This window comes from Halichoeres trimaculatus, unplaced genomic scaffold (assembly GCF_033239565.1).
Source record: "Halichoeres trimaculatus isolate MK-OKI-2021-1 unplaced genomic scaffold, fHalTri1.1 fHalTri1_scaffold_5, whole genome shotgun sequence".
NCBI lineage: Eukaryota > Metazoa > Chordata > Actinopteri > Labriformes > Labridae > Halichoeres > Halichoeres trimaculatus.
In genome coordinates, this window is record NW_027437183.1 from 34292936 (window position 1) to 34312276 (window position 19341).

A 19341-nucleotide genomic window follows, 5' to 3' on the forward strand; every position below is an offset into this window, starting at 1 on the left:
TCAGTGTGGCAGGGTAAGAAGATACTCCCAACCCCTAGGGGCAGTGTGGCCACTAATAACTGGGTTATTGCCATGGACTGTATAAAACATGGACGAAGCATCCATAACGTCACCCGTCTGTTCCTGAAACTGGGAAATTAAGCCAATCCGTGGACGCAGCCACATTCGCTATGACTTGAAGGACCCTTAGTCCTCAAGGGAAATCAAATCATTAGTCTTCAGCTATTAGGGATGGAATGGTTTAAGAAAAAAAAAAAGTTCAGTTTTCCTCGCGTGGTTCAGGCCGCGTGTACTCTGTTCAGTTCATGATTTTCTTTTTACTTCGTTTTACAACTCAGTTTGAAGCGAGTATGTCCGATCATACGCATGCACAACGCGAGGCGAAGGATACAGCCTGACAGTTGTCGGAGGGCAAAGGATGTTGTTTACATAACGAGTGGAGAAGGAAGAGTTGGAGGGTGTACCTGTTTGTGTTGAGAAGTTCTGCTGTCTGGGAGCACTTTAGATCAGATTTCAGACGCCTCTGGTGATTTTTTTTTTAAAAAAAAAGACAATTCCTGTGACTTTTCTGGAGTTTAGAGTCTGACGTTGGAGCGTGTTTTGATCTCCTCAATGAACAGTGTGCTATCGTGAGCCCCTCCCCTATCGGAAACAGAGATAGCCCCCCTCACTCGCAGCAGAAAAAATCACCAAGTGTGTGTTTCATTATGGTCACTTCTGCCGGTCCACAGCTCAGATAAAGGAGGAGGGTTGATATTTAGACAAGAAAAAACAAGAATGGACAGAAGAAAGTTAATTTGTAGTTCTACACATATTTATGATGTAGTGTTTTACCTGCTCACTGTCTCTCCCACGTTATTTCTCCCTCCTACAGAGTTCAGGACAGTTACATGCAAATGGATTATTTTGCAAATTAGACAGCAGCGCCATTTTGTGGCTTTTAGTGACTTTGAGGACAGTGCAAGTTCCCTGGCGCAGAGGAAGGTTTGTTTTAAGAAAAAAAAGATTGCTAGCTTGCAGACAACACACACGCCTCCCAACAACTGTCAATTTTGTAAAAGCAATGTTTCCCGGTTGAGTTATTGATGGGGAAAAGCTGAATCTGTGAATACCTTTCTAACACCCCACAAGGACAGACAATCAGGCAGGCAATGAATGACCCATGCAAATGGACAAAGGACAATGAATGCCATGTGTGTATGTGTGTATGGCAAGAGCTGCAAAAACCCAGGGAGTCTGAAGATCCACCAGACCAAGATGGGATGCTTAGTGCATGTGCCATCAGAGCAGCGCTCAAGGAACCACCTCGGAAAGGCGTAGGAGGTACTGGGACAGAATGAAACCCGTAGCCCCCAGAACCCAAGCGCTCCAGGGGACCTTGGTGAGACGAAGGACCCAAACGTAGTGCAAGCTGGTATTGAAGTCAGGATGGGCAGAAGGTGGCGGGCGCAGGAGGCGGTGGACCAGGCAGAAGCACGGCTGTCCCACAAAGAACTGGTCGGTTACGTGGTGACTGGGCAAGCAGGACTGGGCACCATCCCAACAACCCACTACAGCAAGGTTGAGGGCAAGGAAAGGAGGGACCTTGTCCAGCTCGAAGTGAGGGCAGGGGGTTGAAGAGCAGCGGGCAAGCCAGTGGGTAGGTCTGAGGCAGCAGGGTGCTTGGACCCGATGGGGAGAAGCCATGGAGAGGAAAATCTCATGGGCCGAGTTGTGGAGAGCTGAGCCCCTCCGCATCAGATTCCTTGTTCAGTCGATTTACGACGTCTTGCCCAGCCCATCCAACCTCTTCTGCTGGGTCAAGGTGGAAACTCCAGCATGCCCCTTATGCCAGGGTAGAGAGTTGCTGGAGCACATCCTTAGCTGCTGTCCTAAAGCACTTGGTGATGGACGCTATCGCTGGCGTCATGACCGAGTGCTTAAGGTGGTTGCTGAGTCCATCAATGCTGCTTTAAGCCAGAGCAAGCGCCTTTAACCACCAACACGAGTCATCCCCTTTGTTAAAGCTGGGGAACAGCCACCTCCCAGCCGGAAAACTCAAACTGGCCTCCTTGGAACAGCCAGGGACTGGCAGCTAAGAGTCGACCTGGGAAAACAACTGAAATTTCCAGAAAACATCATGAAAACCACCCTCAGACCAGACATCGTCCTGTTCTCAGTCACGTCCAAGCAGGTCGTCTTGCTGGAGCTGACAGTGCCCTGAGAGGAGAGGATAGAGGAAGCCAGTGAGAAAAAGAAGGAGAAGTATGCAGAGCTGGTGGAGGAGTGCTGCGGACAGGGGTGGCTTTCAACATGTCCACCCATTGAGGTAGGGGCAAAGGGTTTTGCTAGGAAGTCACTCTGCAAGTCCTTTAGCCTCTTGGGCATCACAGGTGCACACAAAAGTAAAGCCATCTGTTCATCATCAGAGACTGCGGAGAGAGCCTCATGATGGCTGTGGATCCAGAGGGACAAGCAGTGGATAAGCTCCTCTTGGACACAGGCCGGGAACTGATCACTCCCGTTCGGGTCACCTGGGAGAGGGGGTCTGAAGTTGAAAGACCTGAAACCCCCTATGACCCCAGGTACTATCACTGGTGATGTGTCCAAGAATAAGCATCACTAGATGTGTGTGACAAACAGAAACATCAAGTTTTTTTGTCTTATTTTCAGGAAAAAATGTCATTTTAGTAAGGATAGGAGAAAAATAGATGTATCATGGTATCTGGATCTTTTGTTAAATGATTTTAAATTGTGATTGGTTTATTCAAAAAATGTTCTTTTTTTTTCAAATTTAAGTCCTTTATTTTAGCATTTGTTTACAAGCTTAGCTGGAAAAAAAGTTGTGATGTCGGATTCCCGAACAAACATTTAAAAACTGACTCGTGTGATGTGTATTTGCAGGGAAAATATGGCTCCTCATATTGTTTGTAGACATCATCATTCAAATTTTTCCTATGGTCTGGCGTTTAAAAAGCAAACTGAAAAAATAGAACTGTTAAAGGACTGCAATTTAAACCGAATTGGCACTCCAAAAATAATTTAAAAAAATGACAAACTTTATGCACTTTATGTTTTCAGGTTAAGTTTATGGGCTCTAATTTCGTAGACCAGGCGCAAGCGCAGGCACACCTGTCCTGCGCTGGCCTTCGCCACGCAGACAGGGTGTGACTGGCGCACTTTGCAAGTTTCCTGCAGTGCCAAGAGAGGCGCAGTCAAGGTGCAGAGGAGAGCAGAGGAGAGCAGAGGAGCGCAGAAGAGCGCATCCCTACCTCCCTCCGCGCAAATGGCAGGGGCACAACAACATCAGATGGCTGAGCAAAAGCAAGTGCCTCTGCCGGAGCAAAAGAGTACACAATCCAGAAAAGATGGAAGCTGGGACATTTTTCACTGATATAACATCTCATCTGCATAACCTAAATCTGAAGTGACAAGGGAAAAACAACACAGTGTGTGAACTGATTTCAGCAGCGTGGGCTTTCCAGAGGAAACTGGAGGTTTTAGGCTGTTGAAGATTTTCTACCACACACATTACCTGGATTAGACTAATCTTTTTAAAACTTCATGCCCTCTTTAAAAACCGAGCCTCTTATTCTTTTTTTTAAAATTTTTACCTAAAGGAGGAACTGTTCAACTTCCCAAAACTTTTGGAACAGACCAAAGAAAATGGAGCTCATAAACAACATGTTCAATTTGTACAGAGGCTGATTGAAAATTTCAAGACACTCTTGATGACTTCATATTTGATAATTGATTGCTGGTCAGAAATGTGAGAGTTTACTTCAGAGACACAACAAATCTTTCTATGGGCCACAGCTGCTTCACTGCAAAGTGACTCAGTGTGACATTACCACCTTCTGGACAAAGATGGTAACTGCAGCTAAATTCCCTCTGCTGCAGAAGGTGGCACTTCACTTTCTGACCATGTCTGGCTCCACCTACCACTGTGAATCTGCTTTCTCAACAATGAAGGTGGTGAAAAAAACAGTATGTCTCACAAATGAACACTTAGCATCAGTATGTCCGCCTGACAATCACACCATCTAAGCCAAAGTTCAAAGCAATGACAACAAAAATGAGACACAATTTCTCTCATTAAGCAGAGTTTGATACTGACACTTGTTGGATTTAAATTGTTTTTCATGACTGCTTTGGTTCCTGAGATCTTGGTGTTTCTGTTTACTTGAGGAATCCCTTAAAGTGTTGATTTTTTTTTTAAACTTGCAGGGACATTTGGTTTGATATTAACATGTATGTTTGATTAGAAATTTCTGAGATGCTTGGCCCAACTTAGGGCAGAAATACATTTTTCTATTTTTTTTTTTCCAAGTGGTTCCTTGTGTCAATATTTAGAAGGAATAGTGTTATTAAACCCCTTCTAATATATTTGTTTAGGTTTTATGACAGGGTTTGTGTTTTTTTATTCAACTACTTATTTTAATTTATGTCAAAATGAAAATGCCATTTTATTATAGTTCATATATTTGTTGTTTTGAATGAAAAGGACATTTTGTTTTGGATATTACAGAATTATTGCATGTGGCCTGACCAGTCTCAATAAATGGACCTTTAACTCATTGAAAAGAATATTTATGGCCTTTTAAGATTTGTATTTGAGTACCCCTGCTATAAAGACACGAACTTGTATCAATAAACCACAAAGCCTCCCAAATCAAAAAGTGCACACAGACAGTTGACACCTGGGTTATAATATAGGAGCCAGAAAACTATGTCCAGAGAAAGAACTATATCAGAATGTTAAAAGTTTGTATTTTAAGATTACTAATGGGACTGATGCAGTTTGTCTCATATTTTCAGTTTGCCTTGAACGCAGCACCACTCTGCCTGAATTCAACATGACTTTGCGTCTGCCCACTAGAAACAGCAGTTGGTTGATTTCAAGCATGAAATAAGAGCCCATCATTAACTGGGTGACAGAAAGTCACAGGAAATCAGAAGTTAACATGTCTGTACCTGTGGCTGCAGCTGGTACTCTGCCCAGTGTCCCATTGAAAAGCAAAGGGTGCAAAAATACAGACGTGAGTGGTAAAATTGAAATGACTGGCTTGACAGAGTCAGTGAAATGAATTCAAAGGACACGGTAAAATCTGTCGCTGAGTGCTTTCTGTGGCACATGGTGGCCTGTCGGACATGCGACCGCATGTAGCCGGAGAGCAATGTTACTGCAACATCAGGACAAACAAATGTCACTCACAGTTCTTCAAACTTGAATCATCTCCAGATACAGGAATCTTATTCATAAATAATAAAATATGATTAATTCAGAAAAGTTAAGCCTACTAAAAAGAACACAGAATGAGATTTTAAAAAGGTATAAATTATCTTTAAGCTCCCACAGTGTTTGACCAAATATATTTTCTCATATTGGTTATTTCTCATCAATCCATCAAGAACACAGACATTTCATTAATACAACATGAAAAAGTTCAATAAAATATTGATAACCAGTTCCATTCATGATTTTAGAGAAAACAAAAAAAAAAGACAGAGAGTAGGGAATACGTTGGAAAACAAAAAACTTTAAAATTCTTACTTATTGACATTAAAGTTTATCTAATACATTACCACAACTGGTGCCCCACGCTACTATTGGTGATGTTGGGTTTCTGCTAATGAAATTTTAGCAACATTAACGAGTCTAGACCTGTGAATGTATTTGGAAAGTGTCCTGAGATAACGTTTGTTATGACTTGGTGCTATATGACTAAAAATTGATTGATAGATTGATTGATTGATAATAGGGATGGGCTATGATTCTGATTCAAATGATTTAAATTGTCATTTAAAAAAAAAAAAAAATTGAATCGTTTGTGAGACGATCATTTTGTTCTGTCTGCAGGCTGTAAATATGCTCTTTAATGACGTAAAAGTCTGTGTTTTTTCAGGCTGGGTGTGTACGTGACTTCTGCAGCCAGCCTCAGATTCTTGATGACCAGCAGCTTTTGGCACTTCCGCATAGGCCTCATTTTTCTGAACAGGATGTTGCCCCCTTTGTTCCTTCTAAAGGCGTGCTGTCTTGGTCTCAAAGTTTTATTAAGGCAGGCTTATATAAAGTACTTGAAAGCAGAACTTGAGTAAAAGTACAAGTGTGACACCAGAAAACTACTTTGGTAGAAGTTAGTCACCTTTTAGAATATAACTTGAGTAAAAGTCTTGAAGTACCTGATTTTTATTGTACTTAAGTATCAAAAGTAATTTCCTGATTAAATAAAATGTACTTGAGTATTAAAAGAAAAAAAAACTATTTCTTGAAAAGTAAGCAGTTAGAAATTTGATTTCAGGTGCTTCCATGATTGTTTTCTGAATTTCTTCTAATTTTATTTTGTAGTAACAACAAGTAACGAACATGACTAGAGGAAATGTATCGGAATAAAAGTACACATTTTATCAAGGAAATGTAGTGGAGTAAAAGTGAAAGTTGTCAGACAAATAAATAACGAAGTAAAGTATGTCTTCAGTGTGTAAAAATTTTACTTAGGTAGGCCTACAGTAACGACGTATTTGTACTCCGTTGCTGTACACCCGTGTTTGACAAGGGCTCCTTCAAGCCAGCGCCATTCGATGAAGAAAACTAGACAAGTTCCCTCCACGAGACCCTCGTCACGAGAGGGGCTCGTTGTAGGCCTGAGCCCCTGATAAAGTCCTCAACATTTTACCAACGGTTTGTATCTTGAGTTCGTGGCCGACACAAAGAAACGGATGTGTTTTCTGCATGAATTAAATCGTATTTGGTCAGAGCTTACGTCTGTCAACCTTAGCAACGGGCTCGATTCCCTGAAACATTATCACACACATTTTCAGGAACTAACCTGCTCTGTGCAGCTTTATCTCAGGGATTAAAATCACATCCAGTAGTTCTCTTTGGCGCTGCAGCTCCTCTTCGTATCCAGATACTGTTCTACTTTCTGCCAGGTCTCTGATGACCGCAGTGAGCAGCCGCCGCTCGAATAAATCTTTGAGATCCTGAAATCTGGACATCTCCTCACATCCAAGACTCGAAGAAGGAGGAGAAAACTAACAGAACTTCCAGAACGATCCTCAGTGACTGTTTTCAGCTCGTCTTTTCACTCTCATTAAGTTTCATGTAGAGAAGTCTGAGCTGCTGCAGCGTCCGATCAGAGAGTGATATTCCATGTGTGTCTGTCAGTGAAAAGACTTCAGCAAAGCCTGCTCTGGTGTTTCCTCGATCACAGCTCCTCTGATCAGACTCTTCTCTCCTCTCTCCTTTAAGCGTAATGGGTGCGGCTCCAAAGTTTCATCCTTCCTTCCTCCACTTGCCTTAGTCCCTCCCACCAGATGATGAAAGAGATGCAAGGAAATGAAGAGAGGAGAGAGGATGGAGGAGATTCGTTTTTAGAGCAATTGGACGTCCTCTCCTCCAGAGCATGAAGCGACCATAGACTGTGTAAAACATGGACGTATGTTGTATATTTTTTGAATGATTGATGTAATTTAGCATTTTAATCTAGTCACATGCCATGTTCAGGGTTGATGTATGTCTATCGAGCAGAGAGAAGGATAGCTTCTGTCTCCAGCTTGTGTCTGTGAGGTCTCTTGACCCTGTGTAAACTTTCACCCAGTTGTGTCAATCATGTTTTTTGGCCAATTACTTTCGGGCATTTAGTTTAACTCAACCTCTTGATAGGCGTAGCAATTGATTGTTATAAAATTGTATTGCTACCGTATATCAGGGCTCATTCTTTTAGGACCAGCGCTGTAAACCTTACCTGTGACCAGAATAAATGCTGAGCTGAGAAATGGATCCTCTTCTCGTGATCTTTGTAAGCTGTTCGAGTAAAGAACTGGGTAGATTTTGTTAGCTGTGTCTCAATTCGGGGGCTGCAGTCCTCCGTAGGCTGTAGCCTTCGGAGGACTGCAGCCTATGGAGGCTGTAGCCTTTGGAGGACCCGGCCTTTGTAGCCTGTGTAGACCGCAAAGGCCGGACTTAATTTAGACGGTCTGGTCTACGAAGCATTTCCTGTTTGTCACCCTCGACATCACACACTGCCGCCCTCACCTGTCAGGCTTACATTACTTTTAAACACACGTAAACCAAAACCTAACATTTAAAACAGGATGATTTTTACTATTTTTTTTACTTTGCGTTGTTATTATTATAATAATAATTATTATTATTGATAGAGTATAGAACCACCATTTGCATGAAGGTAAGGCAACAACGTACAGTAGCTGTGGCCGTTCAGAAGATATTAAGATCGCGAGCTCCCCAAATAATAGGCACAGCTGAGGGTCACGTGACCATCAGGTGCCCTATGGCTGTAGGCGAAGCCTTTGCCACTACCAATATGGCCGCTATAGCCAATGTGCTCCATTTTCTGTTTCAGAAACAGACAGGTGACGTTGGAGAGACTACAGTTGTGTCCCAATTCAGGGGCTGCAGTCTACGGAAGCTGGATCTAAAGACCGATATGTCACAGCAGTGCGTCGGCCAAATGCGGCCGATGAATCCGTCCTCAGTTTCGCGGGCCGCGAAGGACGGATTCGGTGAATCCTTCATAGCCTCACATATCCCAAGATTCATTGCGCAATGTAAATTCTCTTGGGAAAAAAACTTTTTTTAAATTTTTTTTTTTTTTTTACAGGGAATTAAAAAAAAACATTAAATCATTTCAGCAGTTTGTATTATATACTTCTGTTTTTTCCTATTTATCATTCCCCCAGCACTTAATCAAATGTTGAAAATGTATGTTGTTGTCTTACTCTCATGTAAATGGTGGTTCTATACTCCATCAATAAAGATAATAATAATAATAATAATAATAATAATAATAATAATAATAATAATAAATATAATAATAATAATAATAATAATAATAATAATAATAATAATTAATTGATTAATTAATAATAAGCCTGACTGGTGAGGGCGGCGCTGTGTGACGTCGAGGGTGACAAACAGGAAATGCTTCGTAGACCAGACCGTCTAAATTCAGTTCGGCCTTTGCGGTCTACACAGGCTATGAAGGCCGGGTCCTCCGAAGGCTACAGCCTACGGGGGCTGCAGCCCCTGAATTGAGACAGCTAACTTCAACATTTGATTAAGTACTGGTAGGATGATAAATAAAAAAATAGTACGAGTAGTACAAAATACAAGCTGTTGAAATGATTTAATGTCTTTTTTGAATTCCCTGTAAAAAATAAAAAATAAAAAAAATAAATAAAAGACACCAAGTCAGTTTTTTTTCCCCATGAGAATTTACATTTATGAACATATTTTTATATAATAATGAGTAGATTTATAAAGAACTGTTTTTCCTCAGTATATTGCTTGTAAAGAGCCCAAAACAACACATTTTCACACAGAAAAACAAAATATTTTGTCATGTTTTAGAAACACAATCACGTAGTTGTTGCTAGATATCCTTCTTATCTGGATAAAACAGGACTCCTTTTGGAGTTCCATGTCCATCAATTTCAGTGTTCATGCGCAATGAATCTTGGGATATGTAAGGCTATGAAGGATTCACCGAACCCGTCCTTCGCGGCCCCCCAAGCAAAGGACGGATTCGTCGGCCGCATTTGGGGGAGCCTCCGTATTGGGACAGCCTCAGGTACACTGCTGTGATGTAACCGGTCTTCAAATCCAGCCTCCGTAGACTGCAGCCCCTGAATTGGGACACAGCTGTAGTCTCGCCGACGTCACCCGTCTGTTTCTGAAACGGAAAATGGAGCACATCGGCTATAGCGGCCATATTGGTAGAGGCAAGGGCTTTGCCTACAGCCATAGGGCGCCTGACGGTCATATTGAGGGTCTTATTGAGGGTCTTATTGAGGGAGCTCGCGATCTTAATATCTTCTGAACGGCCAAGTTAGAAAAAATTCACCCCCCGTACAGGGAGTGCCGGTAGTAAAATAGGCGACTCTGACAGGAGATGTTTTTTGAACCAGGCTGTAAATAGGTTAATTTCTGCTTTGAAAATGGCATTTTTTGGCTTGGTGTGTATGTGACTTCCGGTACTTCCAGAGCCAACCTCAAGCGAACACTGGAGAAATAGCAGATTTTAGCACTTCAGCATTGTTCTCATATTCTTAGACCTGAGGTTGCTGCTTGGAAGCGACGCGTTTCAGTGATGACGGCATCAACTGATCACTTCTGGATCATCTGTCAGTCAGCTCTAACAGCTGTGTCTGCACATGTGCGCTGTAATAACTCTGATAAAACATAAATAGTAACAGTGATTTGTCTGTTCCTTTAACCTGTTTATTAAACACGCGAAGAAAACCTGCTCTCTGTTTATTCTGCTTGAAAAGGACTGCGTGAGGGGCATAGGTGAGAAAATGACGTCATTTGTCCGTGTTAGAGATTTTCTGTATACTATCATTTGTTCTTAGCAAGAAGCTTGTGCTTGCTGTAATTTTCCACTGCAGTTAGACAGTTTCATTACCGCTGAGCGAGGTTTCAAAAGGGAAGTGGTTATAAGTAGTTCAACAGTTTGACCCCGGCCGCCTATGCCTATCTTTGCATACTTCCTTTTTCCTGTCAAACATCCGTGTGTACGCCTTATGTGTGAAATTCAACAAAAGAACTGAGCTGAGAGTTTAGCTGAGGAGGGTTTGAGAGAGAATAAAGGAAGGTCTCTTCAGCCACTCTTCTCTTTCAAGTAAAAAGGAAACTGGGAGAGTCTGTCCGTCTGTCATTTGAGTGCCTTTATTGTGTTAAATATGTCTACCAGCACCTTGTGTTGAACTTAACCCTGACAGTCCGCACGAAGCCACGCAGACCTTGTATGCCATGGATCTGAGGCATCTAATCTTCCATGAGCAATAAACATGCACATCTCTCAACGTGAAGGTTAATCTTTCTTTTCTTCTTTCTGATTCTGTTGAATTGAATTAAAAGCAGTTTGTAGCTGAGTCGGGGCCTGTTCTAGGTTGGATAATAAATAAAAGAGGACCCAGGACTGAACTTTGTACAACAGAGTTTTTACTGCTGTTTTAGGCCCATTCCTGCTAAATGACTGTATCTGTCTGTTGGAGTGGTGCTGCTTTTGCCTCCAGGTTTTCATCTACAAAGAATCAAAGGAAGGAAACTTCCTAAACTCTTAAAAGCTCAAAGAAATTAATATCAGGTTAAAAATAGATCAGGCCTTTGACTCTCCACTTATGTTGGCATTAAGTGGCTGAAACAACCAGAGGTCATTAATTCATGACAAAGACATGAAACATGGTCAATTTGCTTTAATCAGACGTGGCAGACATTTGAAGGCTTCTCATCTTCAGTGAAATTTGATCTCTTTTCTCTGAATAACAGATATGTGATGGTGGTTTCTCTTTGTTGAAGAGCTAAACTGACTTTTTATTTCCTGTTATTGGCTGTTGGACAGCACTAAGAAGACTTGTGAAAATATTTTTCATGTAGTAAGTTACTGCCTCTGAGCAGCAGAGGGCGCTCAAAGCTCTGCTAAAGCTGCAGAGGAACTGAAGCAGAATCTAAAAGTGAAAGCTCCCAGTGAAGATTTCAGTGCTCATTAATAACAGCAAGAATCTCAGCCTTTAAAAACTGGTCGTGACATTCATTAGAGCAGATCACGGCTCATGAGTTTGAGTTTGAAAAACAAACCAAAAAAAAGTTGCTTTCTAAGAAACCTGAGGCAGAGAGAAGAGTCTTCAGAGAGATGTTAGAGAGGGCAGAGCCAGGTGAGACCAGGTTAAAGAGCAGCTTTTACAACTTCTGCTCTGGCCTCATATTTTTAGAGCGATGGTTGCTGCTTGAACTCTCTCAGTGTTACAGCCACAGCAGGTCTCCCCTTTCTTGTTGTTGTGATATTTCAGTAAAACTGTAAGACTCCATAAGACCAAACGATCTTCATCCAACAGTCAATTCTCCTGTTTTCTACAAAAACTGGTTACTTTACCCTGGTGTAAACACAAGCATCAGTTTAAATCAAGATCACAGTCTTTCACCTCCTTACATCCATCATTTAACAGCTAGGAGGCGCTGCTTCACACTTTATCAACTGAAAAATTCTGGAGTTAGAGATCATTTTTTGTCCTTATATGGAAAAAATTCTTAAAAGTAGAGTCTTTAGAGATTTCCATTACTTGTTAGTAAACACAACATTAAACCTGGGCTCTTCCTACTTGGCTCAGTGCCAGAGGCAGCACACACCCACTACCTCCAACTGAGAGCCGTGTACCCGACCTGACATGTCAGCACAAACTAATCACAAGTATTTGACACAAACCTGGTTAGCAGAGAGCTAATTCATGCCCTCTTCGTACTGCTTTCTAAGTTCCCGAAAGGGAGTGAAAGCCGAGCCAAGCTCCACCCTTGTTCGTAAATAGCTTTAGCTCTTGGGTGTTTCGTTTCACTTTGATTGTTTTTCTTCCTCCGTGCTATGTCCACTATCCTTGCTGCTCAGGTTAACTTTTTTCACTCGTTATTATCAACACACAAAGTCACTTTTGCACTGGGCGCTCTGTGATTGGCTGAGGACACCACAGCTAATCTCTACCCAGAAACGTTCTGAAACAACCAAAACATCAACAAACAGGCTGAGGAAGGGGTTGAGGCAGACACTGACACATGTATAGGGGCCCAGAGGAGATGATTGAGCAGGATTATTCCTGTAAAATCCCACAACCCTATCTTTACGTTTAATGACTACAAAAGTAACAGGTTATTACAACTTCACTACATTAGACTCCAAAAACAAATCCTAAGCCTGTTTCGTCGTCAAAGTGTTATATCTGAAGGTCATCACTGATTACACGTCTACAGTATATGTGTGTGTGTGTGTGTGTGTGTGTGTGTGTGTGTGTGTGTGTGTGTGTGTGTGTGTGTGTGTGTGTGTGTGTGAATGTGTGTTTCTCTATCACTAACATCCTCCTCACTGAGAGCCAGCATGAGTTCCCAAAGATGCCAGCTCTGATAGCATCACAAACACAACACGTCTTAACTTCAGTGTTAACTTCTCGTGTCCAGTCTGAGCGTCGCTCACGTACTTCCCTGATTACCCGGCTGCTGTGCAGGAAGCCTCTTGGAATTCCTTCTAATCTGCTCATGGCAAATAAATCAAAGGATTTTTTCCATGATTTCATGCTCCATGTATGCCAAGGATGAGCAAAATGTGGTGTTGTGTGTCTGATTTCCTGTGAGTTAGCTCAGTGTCTGCCACACATGTCCTGTCATTTAAAAACAATCTGTGAAGCTGTTATTCTCTGCGCTTAAGTAATATTTGTCATAGACTGAAACTAAAAGAAGTTTATTTGTTGTTTTAGAGAATTTATAACCACAGTGAGAGGTGGAGAGTGAGATTAAAGCCAATCCAGAGGAGGATCGTAGCTGAATTCTCCCAATTGGCCAGCAGGGGGCTGCTGTGCTGGTTTAAACAAAGGTCTTATTTGGAAGATTATGACATTAAGACTTTATTTTGTGGTTTTATCCTAAAGCACAATGTTCATTCAGATTTGGAGTGTAACTTGGGGCAAGGCTGCTTCTACAAGCTGCTCCCTCTGGGACCTGGATGGAGGTTTTGTGTGGTGGGACTTAAAGGACTGAGCTGTTCTTTTTTCAAACTGGGCTTTTAAAATATTCACCTTGTACAACAATAAACCCTTATTACGGTTGCACCTTGTCATCAACAGTATTTATAGATGATTTATAGACTCACCATTCAAGTTGTTATGTGGTCATCTGCTTGTTAACACCATACACTGTATATGGAGCAGTCAGTGTGGCTACGCCATTCACCATTGTACGGTTTTGAAGCCAAAATTCCCCTGTCACAGGCACCGCCATTGGCCGCCATTGAGTCTGCTCAGTAAAGACTCTGAGGGACTATGGGAAAATCTGAGTGGAGCCGGGTGACAAAAATATATATATACACATTTTTTCGAGAGTCTAATCACTTCTTCACTCCACCTCCGGACATATTTTACTGTCCCCGAAAAGAGTACACAAAAAAGGCAGCTGTCAGTCATTGTTAAACATGACGTAAAACCTCGTTTTTCACCTCCTACAACTAATGAAAATGAAACTTTTCAGAAAAAAAAAGACTTGAATACAAGGCAGCCAAATTATACCTTTAAATCACCACAACAATCTGATGTGAGAAATATTTCTACCAGGTGTATTAATTTTTAAAGTCTGACCACAGCCCATCTGGAATGACTGGAGAGACAGATTTTTTGACCTATACTGCAGCCAGCCACCAGGAGGAGCAGTTTTTGCAGTGACCACACTTAGAGCTGAGCAAGATGACATCCTTTTTTTATTTTTATTTTTATTTATTTATTTATTTTCAGTTTATGGTTAAAACAGACATCTAATCAGCCAATCACATGGCAGCAACTCAACTCATGTAGACATGTAGACATGGTGAAGACAAGCTGCTGGAGTTCAAACTGAGCAGCAGAATGAAGAAAGGTGATTTAAGGGACTTCTCTCATGGGGTTTACAGAGAATGGTCCCACAAAGAGAAAATATCCAGTGAGCAGCAGTTCTGTGGGCAAAAGATGCCAGAGGTCAGAGGAGAATGGACAGACTGGTTGGAGCTGATAGAAAGACAACAGTAACTCAAATAACCTCTGGTTACAACAGAGGTCTGCAGAAGATCATCTCTGAACACACAACACGTCCAACCTTGAGGCAGATGGGCTACAGCAGCAGAAGACCACGACGGGTGACCCTCCTGTCAGCTAAGAACAGGAAACAATTTACACAGCAACACCAAAACTGGACAATAGAAGATTGGAAAAACGTTGCCTGGTCTGATGAGTCTGGATTTCTGCTCCACATTCAGATGGTAGGGTCAGAATTTGGCGTCAACAACATGAAAGTATGGATCCATCCTGCCTTGTATCAACGGTTCAGGCTGCTGCTGCTGGTGTAATGGTGTGGGGGGTATTTTCTTGGCTCAGTTTGGGCCCCTTAGTACCAACTGAGCATGGTTTAAAGTCCACAGCCTACCTGAGTATTGTTGCTGACCATGTCCATCCCTTTATGAGCACAGTGTACCCATCTTCTGATGGCTACTTCCAGCAGGATAACGCTCCATGTCATAAAGCTGGAATCATCTCAGACTGGTTTTTGAACGTGGTGTTTTAGCCTTTAGCCTTTTTTTCTTTTTGCTTTTAGCTCATGTTTTAGCCTGTAGCCTATGTTTTAGCTTTGTGCATGTGTTTTAGCTTTTCACCGTATGTTAGCCTTTAGCTTATGTTTCAGCCTTTTTTTGTGTTTTAGCCTTGAGTTTGTGTGTTAGCCTTTAGCCTATTTTTCGGCCCTGCGCTTTTGATTGAGCCTTGAGCTTGTGTTTTAGCCTTTAGGTTGTGTTTTAGCATTAAGCCTGTTATAGCATTTAGGTGTTGTTTAAGCATTTAACCTGTGTTTAAGTCTTAGTCGTGCTTTTGGCTTTAGCTAGTGTTCTAGCCTTTAGCATGTGTTTTACCCTCAAGCTCATGTTTTGACCTTATGTCCATGTGTTATTCTTTAGCTTGTGTTTTAGTCTTTAGCTTGTGATAAAGCCTTAAGACTTAAGCTTGGATTTTAGCCTTTTGCTACTTTTTCAACCTTGTGTTATCCTACAGCCTGTGCTTCATTCTTCAGCTTTTGTTTTAACCTATAGCTTGTGTTAAAGCCTTTAGCCTGTGTATTTGACTTTGGCTTGGATTTGAGCCTATAGCTTGTTTTTCAGCCTTCAGCCTGTTTTGGCCTGTGTTTTGGCCTTTAGCACGTTTTTTAAGCCTTTAATTTAGGTTTTAGCCCTTATCTTGGGCTGTATCACTTTCATGTTTAGCCTTCTTCTGCTCTTCTGTCCTTTTTCTCGTTTTTGAAATCATTTTCAGCTGAGAAAGGCACACGTCTCTCTTGTTAATTCTTAAACTTAGTAAGACATGCTGTAAATCAATCTGGTCCTGCCCAACCTGATCGGGAATCTAGAAGTTTTAGTGTGAGTTTTAGTGTTACGATCAGGCACCTACATAGAAGGGAGACTTTCAAGATCACTCTGAAACTCCTCACAGGAACTTTAAAGGAAGTAAAAGTCAAAGTTTTGTTCCCAGAGTTAGCCTGAAGGCTATTTTTTTTCTATCTCTAGTCAGTGGCCATAGAGGGCAGAGTTAAACACAGCTTCCCTGAGCCTATATGCTTTGATTCACTTCAGCAGAAACAGTTTAGGATGAGCAGTGCTGAAGTAAGAGGTCACTACATGAGGCTTACAGTCTGGCAGTGTCCTGGAGGAGTGTGTGTTGATGCTGTTGATGTGTCGGTTGCTGTGGGTGGCACCATGATGTCACTGAAAAGAGCTGTGGTCTTTGGTTGTTTCAGCTTTGCTTGGTGACTTTGCCAGAGGATGATGTAGTTCTGATTCATGTGTGAGACCCAGCACTCATGGTTCATCGTGTTCAGAGCCACATGAAGTTATTCCTCCTCCACCTTCATCGCACACTTCACGTCCAATCAGGAGTGACTTTGCCTGTTATGACCGGACAGCTATTGGTTTAAAAAGTTTAGGGAACATGAGAGTGCTAGAGAGTCCCAAGTGGACACTTGAGGAACTGCATTTTTTTTTTTTAAATATGAACGTTTAATTGATACACCTGTATCGAAAATGACTAAACTTCTGTAAAGAGGGGGTGCTCTGCTTTCCTACACTTTAGTCATGGATGTCAAGTAACAATGCTGGGTGTTCAGACTAAATGAGTGCAAATTTCAAATCTCCACACATGCATATGTTGTAGAAATCCCTGGCTTAGTCTGTTAACTGATCAGTAAGGTCATATTCTGAAAAGTTGCACAAGACTTCCACACCATCTTAATGAGACCTGCTGAAATGATAAGGTCATCACAAGAGGACGCTTTGTGGCATTTTTAAGAGGTGGGCCTCAAACACCAAGGTGTGCCCATAACTCAGCTCTCAATGGTCCTCCAGAAGACTAGCCAATCAGAGAGAAGGGGGTTCATAGAGTTTGGATCCTTTTCCCTTAAAAACCTGACCCACTGATAAAAAGTCAGAAAATTCAGTTTTCTTTCTTTCTTTCTTTCTTTCTTTCTTTCTTTCTTTCTTTCTTTCTTTCTTTCTTTTAACAAAACCCACAAAAAAATATTACCATATAATTATATTTGGAATATAATTTTGTATCACTTTTTTAATTTGAGTGGTTTGGGCCACTTTTCATAGCAAAGATTCTAATAAATATGCATTGTTTTGATGCAGAAAATACTTATTTTGAAAAAAGAGTAACAATTTTGATGTTCTTAAAAATGATCAGTGTTTTTCTGGAAAATAAATAAATAAATAAATAAATAAATAGATAAATAAATGTGTGGATGACATCATGAGAGCAGCTATTTTGAAAATGCCCAAAATATAATGGTATTCTGGAATGATAATACGCAAGGGAGCAGGATACTTTTACTTTAATATATTTTATTTTTATTTTATTTTTGTAAGACGTTTTTCAAGGAAAGTATTTATCATTGATGGGACAGAAGTCTGAGGCTGTATCCAGACCAGAAAAGTCCTTTGGTCCACTTGTTTGGTCTGGACCAAAAGTGGACTTTATTTTTTTCGTTTGGTGTGGTTCGTATTCAGATTGTACTTTTTGCAAGTGGACTATATTCAGTAAACACATCCACGTGTGTGACGATCAGTGCTCTCATTGGACAGCACTGACAAAGGCAGCACACAGAGTACAGACCAGGAAATGGAGGTAAACATGTGAGTTTGTGCTCTTATTAGAGCAGCAAAATCATTTTCAGTTTCAAGAGCAGCTCCTTCAAAGAAGGCTTAACAACACTGTTTCGAATTTTGGAACAGCGGAGACGAATGCGCGCAGCAAGGAGACGCTATGCTCTGTGTGTCCTGACCCACAACATGCTAGCAACAGCGTGGCTAAACAGAAGACGGAGGATCAGGTATGAACCAAAGAAGGTTAGGTTATGGTGGCTTTATAGGCACAAAAGGCGCATGTATCCTGTAGTTAGTTCAGATGGACCTTGGTTTGTAATCAGACCTGCACCGGTGAACTGCGAACTGCACCAGAGTTCGTTTCAAGTGGACCATACAGTCCAGGTCTGAATACGCCCTAAGAAACTTTTTAAAAAATATGATAGGTTCGACAATTTAGGGTTAAAGAGACAGCAGCTAAGATGAAGTGCGTCAGACAGAGGCTGAAAGAAGTTTTCTAAAACACCAGGGGAAGAGAAATTGAGAATTTTCCTTTTGAGCTGTGAATCATGTAAAGCTACTGCAGGGGCACCAAAGAGACCTAATAAAGACTAGACTAAAACCAACCATACCCCCACTTTAAAATACTTAAAATATCTCTTTCACTGTACTGTTGTAGTCAAGGGAGGCTCAGAAATACTACAAACAACTCTCAGATTAAGTCGTGCTGTGACAAAGGCCTTTCCACCCTGAGTCTGTTATTTTTGACTGCATTTTTTAAAATCTGAAATTAGAAATAAAAAACAAAACAAAACAAAACATCATGCAAAGACACATGGCACACTGAATGCAATGCGTTTATTTTTCTAGTTATTCAAAAAAAAAAGAAGAAGAAGAAAATCACTGCACATCATTTAAACAGCCCATAAAACAGAAAATGTGATGTTGCAAGTAACCTGGATACGAGCTGGACTGATGAAAAAAAAAATAAATAAATAAAAACAAACACAAAAATCGAACCTGTTCTGAAAAAAAAAAAGACAAAAGTTTCAGAGTGAGTGTACAAATCTGTGACAGACCATGGGAATGAATTTCATTATCTACCTCCAATCAATTTGGGAAAAAAAGAACCCAGTGTGCAAAGACCTTAGTTGTGTGTTATGGAACAACAAATTAAAACACATGCATTAAATAAAACATCAGATGATCGCAGGAAATGAGAGTTAAAAGCTCCAACAAAGACTCTTAGAGTTTTACCATACTTTTATGGTTTATTTATATATTATAAGTCACTTCATCATACGGTCAGTCTTTACCAAAGTGTGCAGGCTGACTGATTCTCCACGTGCAGGTATCAAAGTAAAATGAACTTTGAAACTTGTTTGTCCTGTTACATCACATCCTGTGTGGTCTAAAGTTACTCCAGCCGTCGTCAGATTTCAGCCTGACTTTGTTTTTGTGCTGGAATCAGTTTGTCTCCTCATGTTGGTGCTGTGATTTCACTCTGAACATGTTCAGGACCCTCCAAATATTTTTACATCCCGGATCTTAAAGCGGTTTCAAAGAGCTCTTTGAATGAATGAATGACCTCAATCCACTTGGATATCAGTGCAAACACTCCCTGCCTAAATTTAGACGCCAATAACACTGAATATTTTTCATTGGGTATTGGTGCATGCAGTTAGCTGCTGAGCAAACAAATGATCCTTCT

At 41.1% G+C, this 19341-nt stretch overlaps 1 protein-coding gene across 1 annotated transcript in view; it reads right to left on the reverse strand.

The window, feature by feature from the left end:
* Positions 1-7220, reverse strand: part of LOC141790352 (uncharacterized) — a 46572-nt gene extending 39352 nt beyond the window's left edge. Inside the window, exon 1 of the mRNA XM_074670174.1 lies at positions 6810-7220. Within this exon, the coding sequence (XP_074526275.1) occupies positions 6810-6978 (169 nt within the window). The 5' untranslated portion in view covers positions 6979-7220. The remainder of the gene's footprint in view (positions 1-6809) is intronic.
* Between the last annotated feature and the right edge of the window lie 12121 nt (positions 7221-19341).